Source organism: Oreochromis aureus, linkage group 12 (assembly GCF_013358895.1).
Source record: "Oreochromis aureus strain Israel breed Guangdong linkage group 12, ZZ_aureus, whole genome shotgun sequence".
Lineage (NCBI taxonomy): Eukaryota > Metazoa > Chordata > Actinopteri > Cichliformes > Cichlidae > Oreochromis > Oreochromis aureus.
This window is the reverse complement of record NC_052953.1, coordinates 8,470,397-8,490,244: the sequence shown is the minus strand read 5'-3', so window position 1 is coordinate 8,490,244 and position 19,848 is coordinate 8,470,397. Positions and strand designations below refer to the sequence as shown.

The window sequence follows — 19,848 nt, the reverse complement described above, 5'->3', positions numbered from 1 at the left end:
GTATAGGTGAATACACTACCATTATCAGTGCTGGAAAATGCAGTCTGCAGTTATCCTGACTTTTTCATTATATTAACTTATGCTTTCTTTCTCCTTCGGGAACGGGAGAATTATTCCCTCTCCTCCAACACAGAGAATTTTTCAGCGCTTTAATTGCACCTGGAGGAGTGAGGTGCAGGCTTTAGGAGGAGCTAAGGGAGAGCAAACACTGCTGTAAGTCTGAAATCTCATAGCATGTCATTTAAATGCGGCAAATCCACATTACACTGCAAAATAAACAGATGTGACATAATGATTTCTAGTTTTGTGTACGTGTGTATATATAGATCAATAAAGTATCACTAAAGATTTTAGTAATTAGTAATACTAAAACCAGTGATGATCATATCATTAATATTAGAAGGCACATGGTGCAATATGATGCAATGTTATCCTCTGTCGTGTGTGTGTGTGTGTGTGTGTGTGTGTGTGTGTGTGTGTGTAAGACAACAAAAATCAGGTTACACAACAGTAGCATTACACAAATCTGCAGCTGGTTTTTATTTGTGTGATGGTGTTTTGCTTAACAACAGTCTAGGAAATCCTAACAAATAACTAGGATGAAGGATGTGCAAGTATAATCTTGCAAGATGGTTTTCCAATCCATCCAGATTTCTGTAGTGATCCCTGGTTTCTCTTGTTTGGTCTGTGTTGGATTCTTGTTTTTTGATTGTTAGCTTATATATTACAGCCTTAGTTTATTTGTGGTGTTTTGTTGTTCTGGTGTTTGAGGTTCTAACTTTCTGTTTGAATTTTTAGATTTCCTATTAGTTTCGTTTTCTGTCAATCTTATTCTTGCATTACAAGGTCTTTAGTTTTGTGTTTACTTATTGTGATGAGATTTGCTTTGTGTCTATTTGTATTATTATTTAGCTTTTCTTTTTGGCCTCCCTCTGTCTCATACTGTGTTTATACCTTGGTCCCTTTCATTTCTTTGTCTCATAAATCTTATTTAGTGTTAGTATTCTTGTCTCCCTTGGTTATTTTATGTTGTTTCTCTGTTCGTTTTGCTTCTTTAGTGTTTTCCAATGATCCCCAGATTGTTTTCACCTGTTGCTCACCTGTGTTCCTCTCCATCCTGTTTATCATTAATGAATAGTCCTCTATATGAATATATAATAGTGCAGTGTGTCCTTTTACCCTTGTCAAGTTGTCCTTGGATGTAGGCTGTTCATGTCCTTGGAATTATTCCTCATGCTTTGGTTTTTGGATGACTGCTTTCTTCACTTTTGTTTCTATTTGCATCAGCCATTAAAGGCTCATTTTCAGTTCATTCTTTGGTTTCACATGCTTGCATTTAGATCCTCCACACTACAATCCACACTCTACTCATCACATTAACTGTTGGCAGTGTTTTCAGTAGTTTGCAAGCAGACAGAAGTGACAAGGATAGACTTTCTCACCATACAAAAATCAGTGGAGCACCATGAATTGCTTTTCCCTTTGGTGTAAGGACTTACTGCCCTCTCTCTTGCTATTAGAGGGTCACATGACATTACGGAACTTAAAGAAGTCCAGTTGTTTTCTTTCCAAGCTCCTTTGTGACCTCCAGAAGTATCTGAAATATCACTGTGGTTAGTAATTTGCTACAGAATATCCACTGCTGGCGCTAACCATGTGGCAAAATACTAAGCAGAGTATTCCAGGCACTCTTATCTCCAGCAACAATTTGCTGTTTGTTTTTCCTGAAGAATCTCAAGGCCAGATGAGATCCTTCCAAAGAGTTCAAAGTAAGGCACTCTGGAAGCATAAACCAACAGTGAGTCATCAGAGACTGAGACTCCAGCTCTTCACTCCATCTCTACAGTCACCTCACACAGATAGCAGATTCATACTGTTTGTATCTGCAGTCTCATTGTTTTGGTCAGAACTCATCATAGGTGAGGGCTGGATTATAGATAAATCAAAAACCTTGCCTCCCGGCTCAGGTCCTTTGTCATCACAACAATCTAGTACAATGCCCAGAATACTGTAGATGCTTTCAAGACCTGGTTTTCCATCTCACATCTTCTTCAAGCTTAATCTTCAATTTGACATCAGCTATGCAACTATAATTTTTCAAGATTTCTCAAAAGTTAAATCATTGTTTTTTTTTAGCTCTATTTTCTCAAACCTTTGATTTATATTACATAGTCTGTATGAAGTTATGGTTCTTCAAATAAATCTCCTGCCATAGTAGCATTTGACCAGCTCTTCCTTTGTTCTCAAAAGAGAGTTTGATGATATGAATATGAATATAAATATGTGGCTCATTTGGGCACTTGTATTAAAAAACTGAGCAGCAGAGTTTCATTTCCAAGCTGGGATAAAACAGTTGCAGGCCTGCCAGTTTGATTCAGGCTGGGCTGGTTTCTGTTTGAGGTGTTTTCAGACAAAAGCACTAAAGTCTTTGGTCTGTGAGATTCCAGGAGGATAAGAGCAGTTAAGCTAATTGATCGACAGTATGAAAACATTTGGTGTGCGCGTGTGTGGGTGCGCTTGTACGCCCAAACACACGAAAATGCTAATTAATTTTTGAATAATAATAATAATAATTCATTCACGAAGCATGATTTATTTCCCAATCTCCCCTAAAGTGGTTGCTTCTGAACTCTATTTTCTGTATGTTTTGCCTCCGTTTTTGTCAGGGGGCAGCAACAGCAGAAGCTGGAAGCCACTGAGCTTCTTAGAATTCTCCAAAGGCGCTTATGGGAAAACATGTTTTAACTGTGATAGTTAGCCGGATGATCGAGCTGCCTGCAAGCTGACAAACAGCTGAGGGAAAAACATATCAGAGGGTGCTGAAAAACTCATAACTGCTTTCCAGCCTGACAGTTCTTCAAGTGAGTCCCATATGTATACATATAGTATATGCATATGCATACACAGAGCTCAAACGCACGCTCATGAAATAGTCATGCAAGCATAGAGTATTGATTTGTTTTTATAATATTATTTTTTCTAATTCTGATGTCATGCTACACTTAGAAGAAAAATTATATTGGCACAGTACTGATATTCAGTTGCTATTAGCCTCTTTTAAGCCTCCAGTTAATGCACCCTTAACCATCTCATGCTTATTCTTAATGCCCTGCTTAGTCATTTCTTTCCACGGACCACTGGTAGACTCCTGGGGAGAGCGGCTTCAATTCAATTAAAACTTGAAGTTCTGTGACTCCTGATCCAATCAAGGTCTTGGCTCTGGTCCATAAGTATGACGTGAATGATAATGCCACTGAAGACAACTGTAGAGAAAGACAGAAGTGAGACAATACAGAATCTGGCATCGTGATGAAAACTTATAGAGATGAATTTTAAAAAACGCAAGCATATGCCTATAGGTCACTGCTGTGTGATGAACAGCTGTCTAAAAAGAGACTGCAATAAGTGTTTTATTTCAATGCTGGAAGAAAAGTGTTTCATCCAAGGCTGTTTTAATGTTATGCTGATGTAAGTCCATATTTATTTCCAGTGCTAATGATGTGGAACTATAATCAGAGAAGGAGAAACTCTTCAGTCTGTGAAGGTTCTCAGTCATCCAGGTCATCGTAGTCTAAGGAGCTTGGAAAGAAAAGCGTCCAGACGCTTTTCTTTCCAAGCTCCTTAGAGAAAGTCTTGCAGAAAACAATAACTGGAGGTCAATGAATTGAAAGAAAAAATGCTGACTTGCTAGTCACAGCAGGCTGATTGCTACAGTTACCTTAGTTTAAGTAAATCAGCAACAAAACTAAATCCCTAAAACTAGAACAAGCATTAGGATAATACTTGTACTAGTATTAGGACAAGTTATTTGTAACGCTTACATATAACTTGTCTTTTAGCCTTCTGCTCAGGTAAAGAGAATGATTGTACACTTTGTGCAGGGGCACTGAGAAGGTAGAGCAGGTCATCTATTAATCAGAAGGTCGGTGGTTTGATCTTTTTAGTGTGCATGTTGAAGTGTTCTTGAGCAAGAAACTGATTCATCCTTTGGATTGTGAGTATGATATTAAGTGCTTAAAGGCGTGAAGTGAAGTGTTACATGAATATAAGTGTGAATGGGGAATAATACAACTTTACGAATACACAAGAAATAAATGAAACCAAACAACGTATAGTAAAAAGAAATCTTGAATAGGACTAAATGTAGCGATCCAGCATCAGCAGTGAACGCTTCATCTGCTATCAGTGTTGACGCTGATGGCATCAAATAGGTCCCCTAGATCCTCACTCACACAAGTAAACTGGCCTGGACCTTGGGGTCGACTTGACTGACATCTCTCCTTGGCAGGAAATGTAGCATTGTTTGATTTCCTGAAAGTCTTCTGATTGCTCTATCTCCTGAGCTGTGAACATGCTGGATGAGGTCGGAGGAGGGAGGAAGTGGCTGGCTTGGATGAAAAGACATGTTGTTCCAGTGAAATCTAAGTGGAAGTTGGCTGACGATGAGCAGCTTTCGTGTTTGGCTGTGTGAAACCCTATTATATAACTTCTTTGTTAATTTTCCGCTGTAGTTATTTTACTAAAAAGACCTGATTTATTTCTTGTGAAGATAATCTCCTTGTGTATCTTTTCCGGCTCCATGCTAAAGTCTTTTTTCTTAATAATTAACAACTGCTGCATTTTGCACTCGACCCCACAGAAGAAGGGTTTCTGACATATTGTTTTCCCCTGTTTTCAACTTTTGTGCATTTACAATTATGTATAATATCAAGAAGTAAAATTCATTTACAACATATGTTAAAAACAAATATTTCAAGCACTTTCTGCTCCAGTTTTGATTATTATGACTGAGAATCATCAAATTTTATAACTTCATGGAGAATGCTGGCTTGACAGTTGTCCAGATGATGATTAATATTCTCCACAAGGAGGGTAAGCCACAGAAGGTCACCGCTGAAAAGGCTTGCTGTTTTACGAAGTGCTCTGTCAAAGCATATTAATGAAAAGCTGACAACAAGGGAAAAGTGTGCTAGAAAATTATCCATGAGCAAAAGGCATAACTGCAGTTACTACATTCCTGATATCAAGCATCTGAACCAGACACAACATCAGAGACATCTTACCTGGGCTAAGGGGAAGAAGACCTGGACTGTTGCTCAGTCTTCCAAAGTCCTCTTTTCAAATGAAAGTAAATTCTGAATTTCATTTTGAAATTTTGAATTTATGATTTGATGTGCCATATCATATGCTGGTTTTGGTGGTAGCTGGTAGATGGCAGTGCAGTCATCCACCAGGAGTGCTTCACGCTTCCATCTGCTGACAAGCTTTACGGATATGCCAATTTTCTTTTCCAGCAGGACTTAGCAGCTGCCAGCAGTGCCAAAACTACTGCCAACTGGTTTGCTGACCATGTTATTTCTGTGCTTGATTGCCCAGCTAACTTGTCTGACATGAACCCCATAGAGAATCTGTGTGATAGTGTGAAGAAGAAGAAGAGAAACATCTGACCCAAAAATAGAGATAAGTTGAAGTCGTCTTTCAAAGCAATATGGGCTTCAATAAAACCTCAGCGCTGACATAAGCCGATAGCTTGTGTGCCACGTGGCATTACTGCAGTAATTTGTGATAAAGGAGTGCTAATCAAGAATTGAATGAATAAATAAACACGCTTTTCATAAGTTTGACATTTCTGTAGTGTAATTTTTTTCATTGATCTTAGGAAATTTTCTAATCATTTCAAATCATAGACTTTTAATTTACTAAAATGTAATGAATATCAACATGGTTTTTATAGTTTAATATCTAATTAGTTTTTATTTTATATCATTCTAACATTTTCATTACATTCAGTTAAATTTCACTTAGTTTCCATAATAAGTTTGCATATTTAAGTTTAGTTTTAATTTAGTTTTTATTAGCTTCAGTGTGAGTTTTAGTGTTTTATTGTATGATTTCAAATGCGGAGACAGAAACTTAAACTCAAAAGCAGCTTTATTGCTAGACACCAAGAAAAACCCTAACTAAAATTGAAAGTACAAAATAAACTAGGCAGGCGGGCAGACAGAACACACAGCTTGGTGAGGGTACGACACACCACAGCAAGGAAAACACAGGGCTAAAATACACACTGGAGCAATAAGGGAATGGGAGACAGGAGGGAAACACAGCTGGGAGAAATCAGAGCTAACAAGACAAGGGGATGCAAAAGCAGACACACTGACATGAGACATGGACTTTCAAAGTAAAACAGGAAACACGACAGGCACACACTAAACACAAGGACACAGGAACCAAAACCTAAGAACGAGAAATCACAAACCAAGAAGAACTGGAAAGTAAGAAATACAAAACAGAAACCAAAACCACTAGTAGCCAAAAAACCATGATCAAATCCAAGATCAATAATAATAATAATAATAATAATAATAATACAAAAAACCAAAACACTGGATCACCGACCCAAGACCGTTACACCTACTGTCTGTTCAGAGAGGTGCCAGGGCGGACAGCATAGTGATTTTATTTTCAATAAAAATTTGATCTTGATCTTTGATCTTATTTTATTTTGTCTCTCAGAAAGCCTATTTGTTCAGACTTACGGATTTCTCAGACAGTTTTGAAGGAGGGAGGACTGCAGTGAGAAGTTTCAGGTGTGACTATGTGGCACTGGCAGTTCACATACAAATTAAGAGACACAAAACACATTATTTTTCTGTTTTCTAGTTTATGTGTGGTCAGTGGGGAATTAGAGGATAACTTTAAAATGAGTTCAAACTAATTTTATAGGACTTCTAAATAAGCTTGAGCCTAAAGTAAATTGTGTACTGCATACTGCAAACGTGCATTAGAGTTCTGCCTTCTACACCTTTGTTTACTGTTGGCTGGTCTGGATTATTATGACTCGGATGAAATATTTAATCATTTCTAATTCTGGTCTTACTAAAATATGGAAATAAAAAAACCAAAGACTAATGAGCCTATCCAGGGTTTCATCTATGAAGGCTAAACAGGCTCATCAGTAATGGATGAGAAATGTCTCGATGTTTCTGCTGCTGTGAGAACCAGCGCTTTTAATCACTTGCACTCTGTGAGAAATATTGTGGCCTGATGTGACTGCTAATGTCCCTGTTAAAAACACCGTGATCAGATGTTGCAATATGCACTGATATAATTTACAATGCTGCGATTTCATAAAGCTTGCGCCAGTAATCTGTATGCTGTATGGGCAGTCCAGTTTTATAATGACTGGCAAACACTACAGAGAGTCCCCTGACAATGAATTTAGTTGAATAGTTTAAATGTGTTAAGCATATTATTGGGGAATGATAATGACCTGTTGTGTACTAAAGGGAGTAGGGCATTTGGAAGAATTGGCTGAAACAAGAATATCCACTTGAATTTAGTATCAAATTCAAATAAAAAGAGAACAACACTGTTTGATATGGTTTCCAGTGAAATATCAAAACACACACACCAAAAAACAATATGGCTCATAAATAGGGAATGTTCCTGCAGTTTCACTCATAGGAGATCCAGGGAACAATGCCAGTCTCATAAAATACAGGAGGTATGTTACAATGTCAAGAGACTGTCTCTGTAATATGCTGCATACAGCTCTTTTTGATACTGTCACCAAGGCAAGAGGTCGAAGGTGAAGTGAAGCTATAAATAGAAACATTACGTGGTTATTATTAACAAACACTATTTACATGTGTGTTCTACCAAACAAACCCTATTTAATAGTTTCAGGTTTTCTATTATCAGTCAATACCAGACATTGCCTTTGTTTCAGTTAAAACAAAATAAAAACATGTCAGTCTGGTAAAGTCTTTAAGCTTTCACAAGTTTGTGCCTCAGAGCAACAAAGACACTAGTGATATGCGGAACTTCAGTGAAATCCCCTTTTGGACTGATGCAATAAGAGCTTCTTTTTGCACTGCAGTTGAGTGATAATATTACCATGAGTCACCAATCCCATAGTAAATCTGCGATAACTCTAGTTGGGGTTTTTTAAACAGCAAAGCTTCTTCTAACTTTAGTACTGCACCTTCAAGTAGAAACTGAGGACTGCCTCTTCTTTTTCAACCATGATTTATGGGTTCGTGTGCAGCTTCATTTTCTGACCTCCACTGATCATTAGGTCACAATAATGGTTTGTTGCTCTTCCATTGGTTTGTACTAAGGACTATTTCTTTTCTGTGTCTCCAAGGTTTTTACGTAGCACACAGAAAAGATGAATGTCATACCGGTTATTTCCTTTTGATTACCAGTGTTCACCTTGAGGCATTCGGAAACTGATTAATGTTGAGACAAAAGAAATGAAATACTTTCCGATTTCCTCTCCCTCTGGGATTGACAAACCTGTTACTCACTCGGGTAAGGGCTTGCGCTGCTATTTGGTATCTAGTCAGGTTATAAAAAATGTGGCTAAGGACACAGTATAAACCTTATTAGTGGAAATGCAAGTCCACAATGGATTAACAAGTGAAAAAGCACTTAAATGTTTTTGTTTAATCATGTCTGTAGAGATTTTTATATTTATTCCCTTTACTTACAATTTCTACATACATTTTTCCCAGGAAAAAAATATACATGCATATACAAGTATTTCTCAGTATCATTTAAAGTGGTGAGCACTGTTACTTTGTTTATCAATCATGATACTCCTTTCCTGTTCCAGGGGAACATAAGGCCAATGTCTTCACATATTATGTGCCCTTTATGTAATTTCATAAACACAACTGACATTTGAGAGTTTTTCATGCCAAAGACAGAACAAAAAATCTGAATTTAGGAAACAAAGCCAATACATTGTTATTTAGAAATGAGTTTATTTGACTGACAAATACATCCAAGAATGGCTCTGCAGACTAGGTAGTTTGTTAAGGAGCCTATGTCTTCACCAAACTGAGCTTACAAATGAGGCAGAGATCCAAAGTAATTCAAGTGCAGCTTCAAAACAGACATAAATAAATAAAAAAAATAAAAAGATTTAATCTGGTCTCCAGCAAACAGCATTACAGTAGGCAATAGTCCTTCATTGTCATGTATTCCTTTTTATATACCAGGCTACAGCACACTTTCTTTTACAAAGAAAAGGTTGGAATGGAGTGTCCATGTTCTTCACTTATATTAGCAATCCTTCAAAGTATCCTACTCCTTATGCATGTTGTCTTATTTAATTTAGTGTAGGTCGCATGGTCAGTTCCAACAACAGACACAGATGCTTTTTCCTTTTTTTAAGGTAATGATTTCGGACTGTTTCAGCTAGCTGCTACTAGCAACGTGGCTAATGTTAAAGCGTTGCTACTGTACTAAGCAATTCAAAGAATTCTCTTAAAACTTGAAACTTATAAATATATGTATGTGTGTGGGGGGGGGGGAGGTGGGGCTAACATTAGTTCTGTTTTGTTTTGGGGAACAAAAAATAAAATCCAGTCAGCCTGTGACCCCGCCCACCTTCTTATTTCATGATTTCGTTTAGTCCAGGTGGCGCGCGTGCTCTCAGCTGACGCTGAGCGCTGAACCGGTGACACTGTTGAATGGGTCCGTTATAGGCGAAGTCTGAGTTTCAGAAAAGAAAAGAGAGACACGTGAAAATAAAGCTCAGAGCTAAGTCCATATGAAAGAAAGTGCTTGACTTTCCAAGTGTTCATTTCTAACAGAAAATAATGTGTTTTGTGTTATTTTAGCCAATATGTAATTAATGTCGGCAGACCCTTTTTACATATTAGCTGATCTTCTGCCAGGCCAAACAGATCAAACCTCAGGCTCAGCCTCAGCTGTCCCGCTTCCATCTCTCTATTCCCACACTCCTGACACTGAACCAGCCCCACTGATATCTAAAAAGAAGGTAAGTTTTTTAATGTCAGAAATGTGTCCAATTGCAGGGTGCCCCTTGTGAATGTTTTTTTTTCTACACACTGTTTATTGCAATTATGCATTATCATTATAAACCACATAAATAGAGCAGTTTTCGAGAAGTGTGTATTGCTCTGCATATAATTTGCATGCTGCCTATGACTGTTGCAGGTGGTGAGAGCTTTCTGAAAGTTAAAACAAATTAAAACCTATTTGAGTTCCACAGACTCAGGACAAAGAGGTGTTTTAGTTCCATATATTTTGTTTAAAAATTGATATCCATAGGAATATTTAAGTTTTATTTGCCAGTACTTATTATTATAAATAAGTATACCACTTTATAAATGAGAATTTAAATTTACTTTGATTCAAAAAGCTAATGTATATTATATTTGTATTTGGTGTAAGGTAACAATCAGTGTAAAAAAAAAAAAAAAAAAAAAAAAAATCAGTTCTTCCTCCAGTGAAGCGGCTTTTTAAACATTTTGGATCTGCCATGCTGAAGATGTCCACCAGTACCTCTGAAAGCCTAACTGTGAGCTGCTCCAGGCTAGTCTGCTCAATTCAGTGTTTTTATTTTTCATATAGTGCCAAATCACAACAACAGACTGCCTCATGGTGCTTTATATTATGAGGTAAAGACCCTACAATAATACAAAATTGTAAACATACTTCCCCTTTGCTGGAAATCCAATGCGATTTAGCATAAGAAAATGTCAGCCCTAGTGGCAGCAATGAAAGAAAATTTTCTTGGCAGTCAGTCTTAATGTTGATAGTGTCATTTTTAAACTGCTATCAAAAGCTGAAACAAAAAATCCATACTAATGCATTTTAAAATTATCACCATCCACAGGATTTTTTGTTTGTCTTTTTGCAGAAAACATAATATACAGTAAGTCATGTGGTATTTTGATAGGTTTTGCATCTCAAGATGTCTTTACGTTGTTAGCTACCTTACATTACAGACAATTACTGACATGTCAAAATGATTCAATTGTATGACATGCTGCCGTTTTAGTTATTCAAGACAGGCTATAGACAGTAGATAGAATTGTTTTTAAGTCATACTGTAATAGTACTGTAAGTAATTAAGAAAATTCTATTATGTGCAGGTTATAGTTAGTTACTGTTAGAAATAGTATCCTCTAGACCAGCGGTCCCCAATCCCCGGGCCTCGGACCGGTACCGGTCCGTGAGTCGTTTGGTACCGGGCCGCGAGAGTTGAGGCTCAGGCGTGAAATGTATGGTTTTCAGGGTTTTTATCGGTTTTCAGCGTTATTTTGTTATTGTTTTTATCGTTAACTCGGTTTTCCTGGGTCTTTTCACGTGTGTTATGAATAAATCTTCATTTTTTTGGTACCGGTACTAGTTTTATTTTGTTGTATTTATCCGCGACACCTTAAAGGCCGGTCCGTGAAAATATTGTCGGGCATAAACCGGTCCGTGGCGCAAAAAAGGTTGGGGACCGCTGCTCTAGACTGCTTTAGGGCAGCCTGACCATAGCTCTTGGAAATATGAAATATAAAAGGTCATTTTGTGGGGATAAATGTGACAGATGGGGCCAAAACACTCAAAGCCAAAGGGTGTTTCCAAATAGAATAAAGCAATCCATGGATTCAATAAACCACAAAAAATCCATCACTTTCTGTGGATTTTAATCTGAAATGTCAGGATGTCGATCAATACCACTGAAACTGATCCACACCATCTCATAGAGTTATCCCGTGGTCTGTGATTGAGGATTTGACAAATCGAAAATGATTTCAGACACAATATAGACACAGTTGTTATATGGTTTATTCAGGTGAAATACTATTCCACAGACATAGAAGAACATCAGGTGGAGTCAATGAACAGATATCACATGTTCAATAAACATTTTTGCAAGATCCAAAGACAAGTATAAAGTACAGTGCAATGCAGAACATTCAGTAGACTACCAACATGTTTGTACAGTTTTTTTCACCTGTTAAAAGAAAATAAATATTGGTTTGTACATTTTGCTCTGATAATAAATAATACGTCCATGTCTGATGGATTTCTATGTTTGTGTACAATGCCAAAATGTCTCAGACAATAAGGCAACAAATCAAATTAATAACTTTATTCCCCAATGACAATGTTCCCTCACTGGTGATATAGGAAGTGAATTCGAGCATCTTTCGCCAGTCAGTTAATAATCTATTCATCACGTTCTAGTCAAAAAAATAGATACATCTATGGTAAAGTGATTCTTTATGTCTAAATTATTTTTGGAAATGGATGAACAATCATGGCGGTGAGCTGTATTTGTGCATTGCAGCACATGTTAAAGTGCAAAATGGAAACAGGTTTTTGTAAATAAATGGATTTTTATCATTTTTGTCTGTGTTCCCCTAAGAGTTGACACTTTTGACAAATTGCTGAAGTGCATGTGATAGTCCTTACCCTGCCTGGCTCTGTGAGATAGTTGTGTTTTTGATTCCTGTTTGTGGTTTTGGCTCCTTTTAGATCCAAGTTTGAGGAACAGCCAATCTCCTTGTTAAGTCTGATGTAATAGCCATTACTGGGTCCAAATACTCCCTCAGATCCCAAATGCAAGCAAACAGTGAGGCACCATTTCAGTGGTTATTGTAGCTGTTTTCCTGTGTAGTCCAGGCACCCATTAAAAAAGGAGGATGTATAAGGTTGAAAGGAGTTAGTATTTTTAAAACAAAGTATTAAAACAAATATAGATCAGCACTGCTATAACTTGGGTATTAACAAAAATCAAACTGGGATTGAAGTTAGGCTTTTGGACATACAATTTCATGAAAGTAGCTGCAACTAATTTGGCTAATTGTTGTTGAAATAATTCCTCTGCAAGTGCCCAGAAAGCTTAGAAAACACCCTCTATACCACAAGGTTAGTCATGATTTCCAAGTTATTGCAATGACGACGTCTCATTTGCCAAAATAATTTATACAGATATTGTTGTTGAGCAGTATTAGATCTTTTTGTGAGCCATTTAAATAGTAGTGTAGGGTGCAATGAGTTTATAAAAGCATAACTTAAATGTATGCTAAAAATGAATTTTGCTAATAAGAAGCTGGCAGTGGCAGAATGATGATTTTTTTTTTTCCCATTTGACTCAGATCTACTGAATGAGGGACACAGCACTGCAGCACTTAAAACACTCGCATCTCAGACAACACAGTAGAGGCTTGGGCAGAAAACAGTATCATCAAAAGGTCAATACATCACGACTTAACAAGGGATATTCATAAGATCTGTCTTTATATAGTCTTTTTTCAGGGTACTGTGGAGGGCTTTTTTTTTTTAATCTTTGGCTGGTGTTAAATACAAAGTTTATAAGAGACTGCAGCATTTCTGATTTCTGCTCAATAATTCAAAATGATCAGATTTCAGAAATTGTGCCCTTATGTGGCCCAGTTCTCCAGTCACCGATCCTCCTTAGCTTTGGTAATGTTGGCTTATATGTACAATACACATTAATAACAACAGACCTTACCTAATTGCATGCACAACAATCTAACCTACACACTTTGTGTGTTGTTTCACATGTTATTATTTTATTGCAATTCTTTGCCATTCAGCCCCTGTTAAACTTTAACTCAATGGGCAGCTTCAGACACAGTCTTCTCGTGCTTGAGCTTTCCATCTCAGTGAATGAGACAGTTGTTCCATTTTCCTTTGAACATCACCAAATATATCTGCTCTAGAAGTGCTATAGAAAACTAATGCAAAACAATTTCAAGGATTCATGTCTGTACTGAGTTTTGTGTAATGTCTATTTCACATACAGTTATTGCTCTTTAGCAACACGTCCAGACATAAAAACACTTAAAAAGAACAAAATACATTGATTCACATTTTTCCCTAATACCAACAAGATGCATATTCTTTAAATACTTGAGTGATGTATTTTGAACTCAACTACTGCCCCGTGAGTGTGTGATGACTTCAGGCCTGAATGTCCATATCTTAGCAATTCCAAAACAACTTTTTTTCTAGGAGCATACTGTATATTACCACAGCCCTTCTTTTTCATGCAGTTGTATGCTTTATATTTGTTGTGAATGCTGATACCCTGCACCACACACAATTGCTCACAGTTTTCATTAAGGAATCGAAAACAGCTCTAGTACACAGTCATAACAATTAATACATTAAGAAGAACTTTTACAAATGTGTCAAGACGACTGTTTAAATCCATGCATGTCATGCATAGATGATGATCATTGTCTCAAGCCTGCAAAGCAGACAGAGTCGAGTGTTTACTGCATGACCAGTTATTTTCAGCCAGTTGCCTGTCCGTTCAGCATCTTCCTCCCGAGAACAGTTAACCTACTTCACCCTGCACCATCCTGCTAAGACCAAAGCCCCGCAGCCTGTGAATGAATGGGAGCATCCACACAGTCACATCCACCGCCCTGCAAACCTATTAAACCCTATAAACTATTATCTCACTTTCTTACCAAGCTATTGTTATTCCCAAGTGGTTATGAACAATGTTGCACCCCATACAATTTCTCCAGAGCACTGTGCACTCCAGACCTTGCACACAATGACACTTCCCACAATATTTCACAGATTCTTTCTATGTAATATTAACAAACCCCATAGTACACTGAACAAATACAAAACTGGACAGTCACTAAACTCTCTATAGCTGCCACCATACTGAATGCAACACTGCTCAAATGCACATAGCTAATGAATACTAAATGTTGTGTTATGAAGAGTGATATGTATAGTTAGCTGTCCATTTTAAGAGCGCCTCTGTCTCTTGGTACGTAAGGTCCAGGTGTCCTTGAAACTGTAAGTTGTCGGCATGTATTTGCCACCGAGTCAAATGTCTGTGTCCTTGGGGACTCCAGTTTTTGTATTCTACAGTCATGTTTTATTTTACACGCATGTGATTGTCTGTATTTGTTTTTGAGTTTCATCTTCACAGTCTTTTATGGTAGCCAGTAAATGCTGGTCAAGGCAGAAAACGCCTCAACTCTTATTTCATGCCACTTCGCAGCACCTGATTAGCTGCGATGAGCATGACGCTGATGATGAAAGCAATGGCAAAGGCGCATATCAGGCTTTTGCGCACACAAGTTTGCTTGACTTGCTGCGTCGGGCTGGAGCCTGGGGAAAAGGAAGTAGGAAGAGACACAAGGAAAAGCAAAATGAGCTGAAGGTCCACTGAATCGGGTATTATTTAATGGTTCAAAGACATTTGATTGTTATTTCCAAATGAAAAGCTCACCACAAAATCATACAACTACAAGAACACAAATGAAGGGGAGTGCACACAGCCAAGAAAATTTGCTTTCACACCTGTATGCTACATAATTGCATTTAGATTGAAATGTTAATTGGAGTTTTGGAACAATAAACCAATGAAAGGGCACCTGACTGGCATATTAAAGGACAAAACATTGCCAAAACCATTGTGAATCAAAGGTGTAATTGTTTAGGTCTAACGCAGATGCAAAATCATCTCCAGTAAAGTTTGAGTTCATATCTGTTGTACTTTTACATCCCCCCTTCCCCAATAAAAAATAAATAAATAAATAAATAAAAATAGATAAAATATTGTTTAAAAACAATATTTACTAGCTTTTCATTTCTTATGTTTTCTCCATAGGATTATTACTGTTCTCAGAGAAATCTGTCTCATAAATCACATAATAGGCAATTAATTACTTTTGAGAGAAAACTTCAGCAAATTTCATGTATCTAATAATAAAGAGGCATAATTTGTTTTTTGTTTTGTGTTTTGTGTTTTGTTTTTTCCCCCACTGAGTGAGAAGAAAGACAGAGGGGAGCAGAAATAATGTCATATTTTTCATATTACAGAACAGCAGCCTAAAAGAGCACAGCAGTTCACTTACTGCTGATAAGTACCTAGAGCACATTTTAATCAAGTGAACTTGCTGATGGGAGAAACTGGTATCTCCAGTTCTACACTGTAAAATGTAATATTGTGTTTAATTAAAAATATTAAATAGGCTGAACTCATTTTTTATCAATTTGTTATTAGAACTCGATTTAAATAAGTTACCAGTACTTTTTATGCAAAAACGCTGATAAACTCCATTTATTTGATGTATCTTAACTTAGAAAAACTAAGTAAGCTGGAAGTTTTGCTTCTCAGGGCGGAAGGATGAAAGACGTAGTATGGAAAATTTTGTGCAAAGTGTTTTGAAAATGCCACGTGACTACCGTCCTCCTCCCTCCCGGATCAGTCTGCATGTTCATGGCGCCAGCATTTGTTATGGAATATATTGAGCAAACCTGGAGATATTATTGTTGTCATTGCTGTGGATCTTTACTGACTTGGTGAGTAAATGTTTACTCTTATTCAAACTGATTTTGTGGCTTCTCTTAGTTTAGCACCAGGTTTATAATCTTGCTAGCTAGTTAGTGTTAGCCTAGCGTGGCTGCTGCCGCTGGGCTCATCTTACTTAAAAATTAACACCACAGCCTTAAAAACCTTACATAAAACTATGTCGGTGAAATTTTCTGTTGATTGTTTGAAATAAATAAGTGAGATAAGAGCCCAGACAAAATTCTTCGGGAGGTGCAGCCGTTAGGGGTAGGGTGGGGGTGGATAACGGAGCTCTCCGAAAAGCGTGGAAGCACTTTTGCAAATATGTGATATTTTGATAAATTAAGTAGATATTCGAGCATTACACAGCTACATTCTCGCCTGAAAATATCTTAAAAGGTTATTTTGTGACCCAGAAAGGGTAGTCTGGGGAAAAGGAGGATCGCATTTGTCGGCTATGTTTGTCAGAGGAGCGGCTAAAAAACTTATTACTTTTTCTGGGTCACAAAATAAACTTTTAAGATATTTTCAGGCGAGAATGTAGCTGTAAATAAATTTCAAATATCTGCTCGATTTATCAAGACATCACATATTTGCAAAAATGCTCCGACGTTTTCAGAGACGTCCATTATTTTCATGCTTTGTGGCAGCTTTTGAACATCTGTGGCATCTATTAATGTCAAATCTAGCCTTTATTTAACAACATAAGCAAACTCTATGTTACAATGATTGCACAGTCATTAAGGATCAAATCAATGTTCTGTTTTCTCCTCTGCTTGCTTCTTACTGTCTTTGAGGCCGATCGGGACCAGCACTCCTGCTGTTGGACAGAAAGACATCAACTCAGTGGTAAGTATTTTGGTTTCAGTGGTGATAATTGATGACAATATATTAGCAACTGTCAGTGACATTTATATTAATCAGGCTGAACTTTAATCATACTTTAGATCAGCCTGTTTTATTGTTTTGTTTGTGCTTTGGTTTGGGGAAGTTGTTTCTTTACTGATCTTTTCCTTTCTTCTGTTATTAGACTTGAGATATGACTGCACTATGCTGTTGCTGGTGACCACAGTTAATTCTACAAGACATGCTGTGTAAGTAAACAAACAACAACAGTTTGGTCTGCATTTCTTGAAAGATCACATCCCCAAACTTAGTTTAGAGGGTCTACACTGTATATAGTGAAGTCTGCAAGTTTTCTAACAGCAAAATTTGTTTTGTGCCCAAAATCATTTTGCACATCATTAGAATGAAAGTTATTGGCCATGTTTGCATAGCCCTTTTAAAATGATGCTTTGATGACATTATTGTATGTTGGGTGGTGGTCAGGGCTATGCAGACTGACAATTGGGACATTGAATGTCACCTCTCCGGTGGGGAGGGAGCCTGAGATTGTCTAAATTGGAGTCTGTTTTATACCAGAAGCAGAAAAAAATGTTTTAAGAAAGCAATTAAGTTAAAATATGATTGTTTGCTTGCAGGACACCAGGAGAGATGAGTCCTCCGTCACAGATGGTGTGGCTCAGTGAAGATGGTCGCCTGCAAGTTCAAGCTCATTGCATCTCCAACCATCAACCACTGCCACTGTACTTAAGGGAAGTTAAAGACTTTCTTCTGCACTTACATTTGGATCACCTTGATCCATGACAGTCATTCAGGCAGTAATGCCTGGACTAGAAACAAGCCATCCTTAAAATATTACAACATTCCAGCTCCTGTGTTGGAATGGAAAACAAATGTGTTGTTTAAATTAGAGACTGCACTTGTGACAGAACAACAAATATTTTATTTTGATTATATAAGTAATGTAAGCACAAAACAAACTTGTGGTAGGCCTAAACTTATTTTCAGAATAATTACATCTGAGACTTTGTTTCATTGTAATAACAGTGATGGCAATATTTGTTGTTCAGCAGAACAGTGTCCATTTTTGGCTGTTATACTTTGTTGTGTTTGAAAATAAAAGTTGGGCTGATTTTAACATCATTACAAAAGTGTTGTTAATTATTTTAAATCATATTCAGGTTACCACAAATTGTTTTTTTCATTTCGTTGAACTTGAAATGTTTGTTAGTAGGTAAACAATTAGTATTGTACAGTCAGAAATATCAAGTTATTCTTAATACTGCAGACTTGCAATGTATAAGTTGTCCTAACAGTCATCTTAAGTAAGCTTTACTTAGTTTTTTTGAGGCAATGAGTTTCCATAATTTTTTTGAGTTCTGGGAACTAAAAAAAGGCTGTACAGTGTACTCAAAATGAGTAAGTTGCCCTAACTTGGTCATCTTATGTAAACTTGATCCAATTTTTTTGAGTTCTGGGAACAAATGAGCTTGTACGGAATACTCAAAATAAATAAGTTATCCTAACTTAGTCATTTTTAGCTAAGCTTTACTCAATTTTTTTGAGGCAACGAGTTTCCATAATTTTTTTGAGTTCTGGGAACTAATTAGATTTTACAGTGTATTCATGTGAGGGCTGAGTTTTGGTGCGTGTTTTTTTGTTTTGTTTTGTTTTGTTTTGTTTTTAAATGCGATTGTGGGGAATTTTGAAGTATGAGAACTTAATCTGAAAGAAATAATAATATATTCATACTGTTCGACAATGTAAATAGTTGTTACTGTATTATTATTGTGATTTGGGACAATATAAGTACAAGCAAATTGAATTGGATGCAGGAAGGCGAAGCTTAATTCAAAACAAGTTGATTAGTCCAAAAATACAAAGTCCAAAATTTCAGGGCCAACTCGGGAAGAAAGCCAGTGATAGAATAGACAGACTCACAGGGAACCGAGCAAGGAGATACTCAGCAGTGCAGAGAAGAGAGCTGAAAGATACAGCTATGAGGACATCACAGCAATGAACAAGACGAGATTACACACAGGTTCACAAGTGGAGAGCTAACAGGTGGGATACACAGCTGGAGACACAATGAGAGGCGGGGGGAAGTTAAGCTCAACACACGACACAGAGAACAACAGTTACTAAAATAAAACAGGAAGTTTGACGCAACAGAATAGGAGAATTGGATTAACTTGACAGGAGGACCAGGCCAGGCAGGTGAACACAGAAAGACAAACAAAGATCAAACAAAGTGAAACACAATGGAAACACAAAGTGAACTAAATAAAGTTCACTAAATAAACAAGGCTAGAAAATAAGCAATAAAAACCTATATAAAGCAGGAGATAAACAAAAGGGAATAACAACAACGCCACATATAGAAAAATAAACATCGACAACCAAGATACACAAAAAGCCAGAGATAACCTAAAAAGTAGACCTTTAATAGTAAGCAAAAATTTAGACAGAGGTTGCTGGAAAGATATAATAATTAACAATATATAGTAAAATACAAAACATTACAAGAGAAAGGAAAAAAAAGAAAAGAACTTGAACATACATTGCTTTACACGAACCCAAAGGAATTAAACATTTAAGAAAGAAAAAATACTCAAAGACCCAGAGACCATGATAGGTTTAGCAGATGGTATCGCATTACACAATCCTGGCTTACTTATTGTTGACTCCTTCATCATTTTAGAATTTATCTTAAGATTTTCCTCACTGAAATACATGACAGAAATACTGACCCCATATAAGCCAGTTTGCAGCTTTGGATCCACAGGTGGAGCCCTCTTGGCTTTTTCAAAGTCAAGGTTTAAATCTAAAGGTGGCTGTGCTTTTTTAGCAGGGCCCCTTAGCTTTGGAGTGACCTGCCTGGGGAGGTACGGCTCTCAGAA

General features: G+C 37.1%; 1 protein-coding gene across 1 annotated transcript in view; it reads right to left on the bottom strand.

The window, feature by feature from the left end:
* Window positions 1-11,601: 11,601 nt before the first annotated feature.
* LOC116325593 (calcium-binding protein 7) overlaps window positions 11,602-19,848 on the bottom strand; it is a 28,495-nt gene continuing 20,248 nt past the window's right edge. Inside the window, exon 5 of the mRNA XM_031746546.2 lies at window positions 11,602-14,919. Within this exon, the coding sequence (XP_031602406.1) occupies window positions 14,789-14,919 (131 nt within the window). The 3' untranslated portion in view covers window positions 11,602-14,788. The remainder of the gene's footprint in view (window positions 14,920-19,848) is intronic.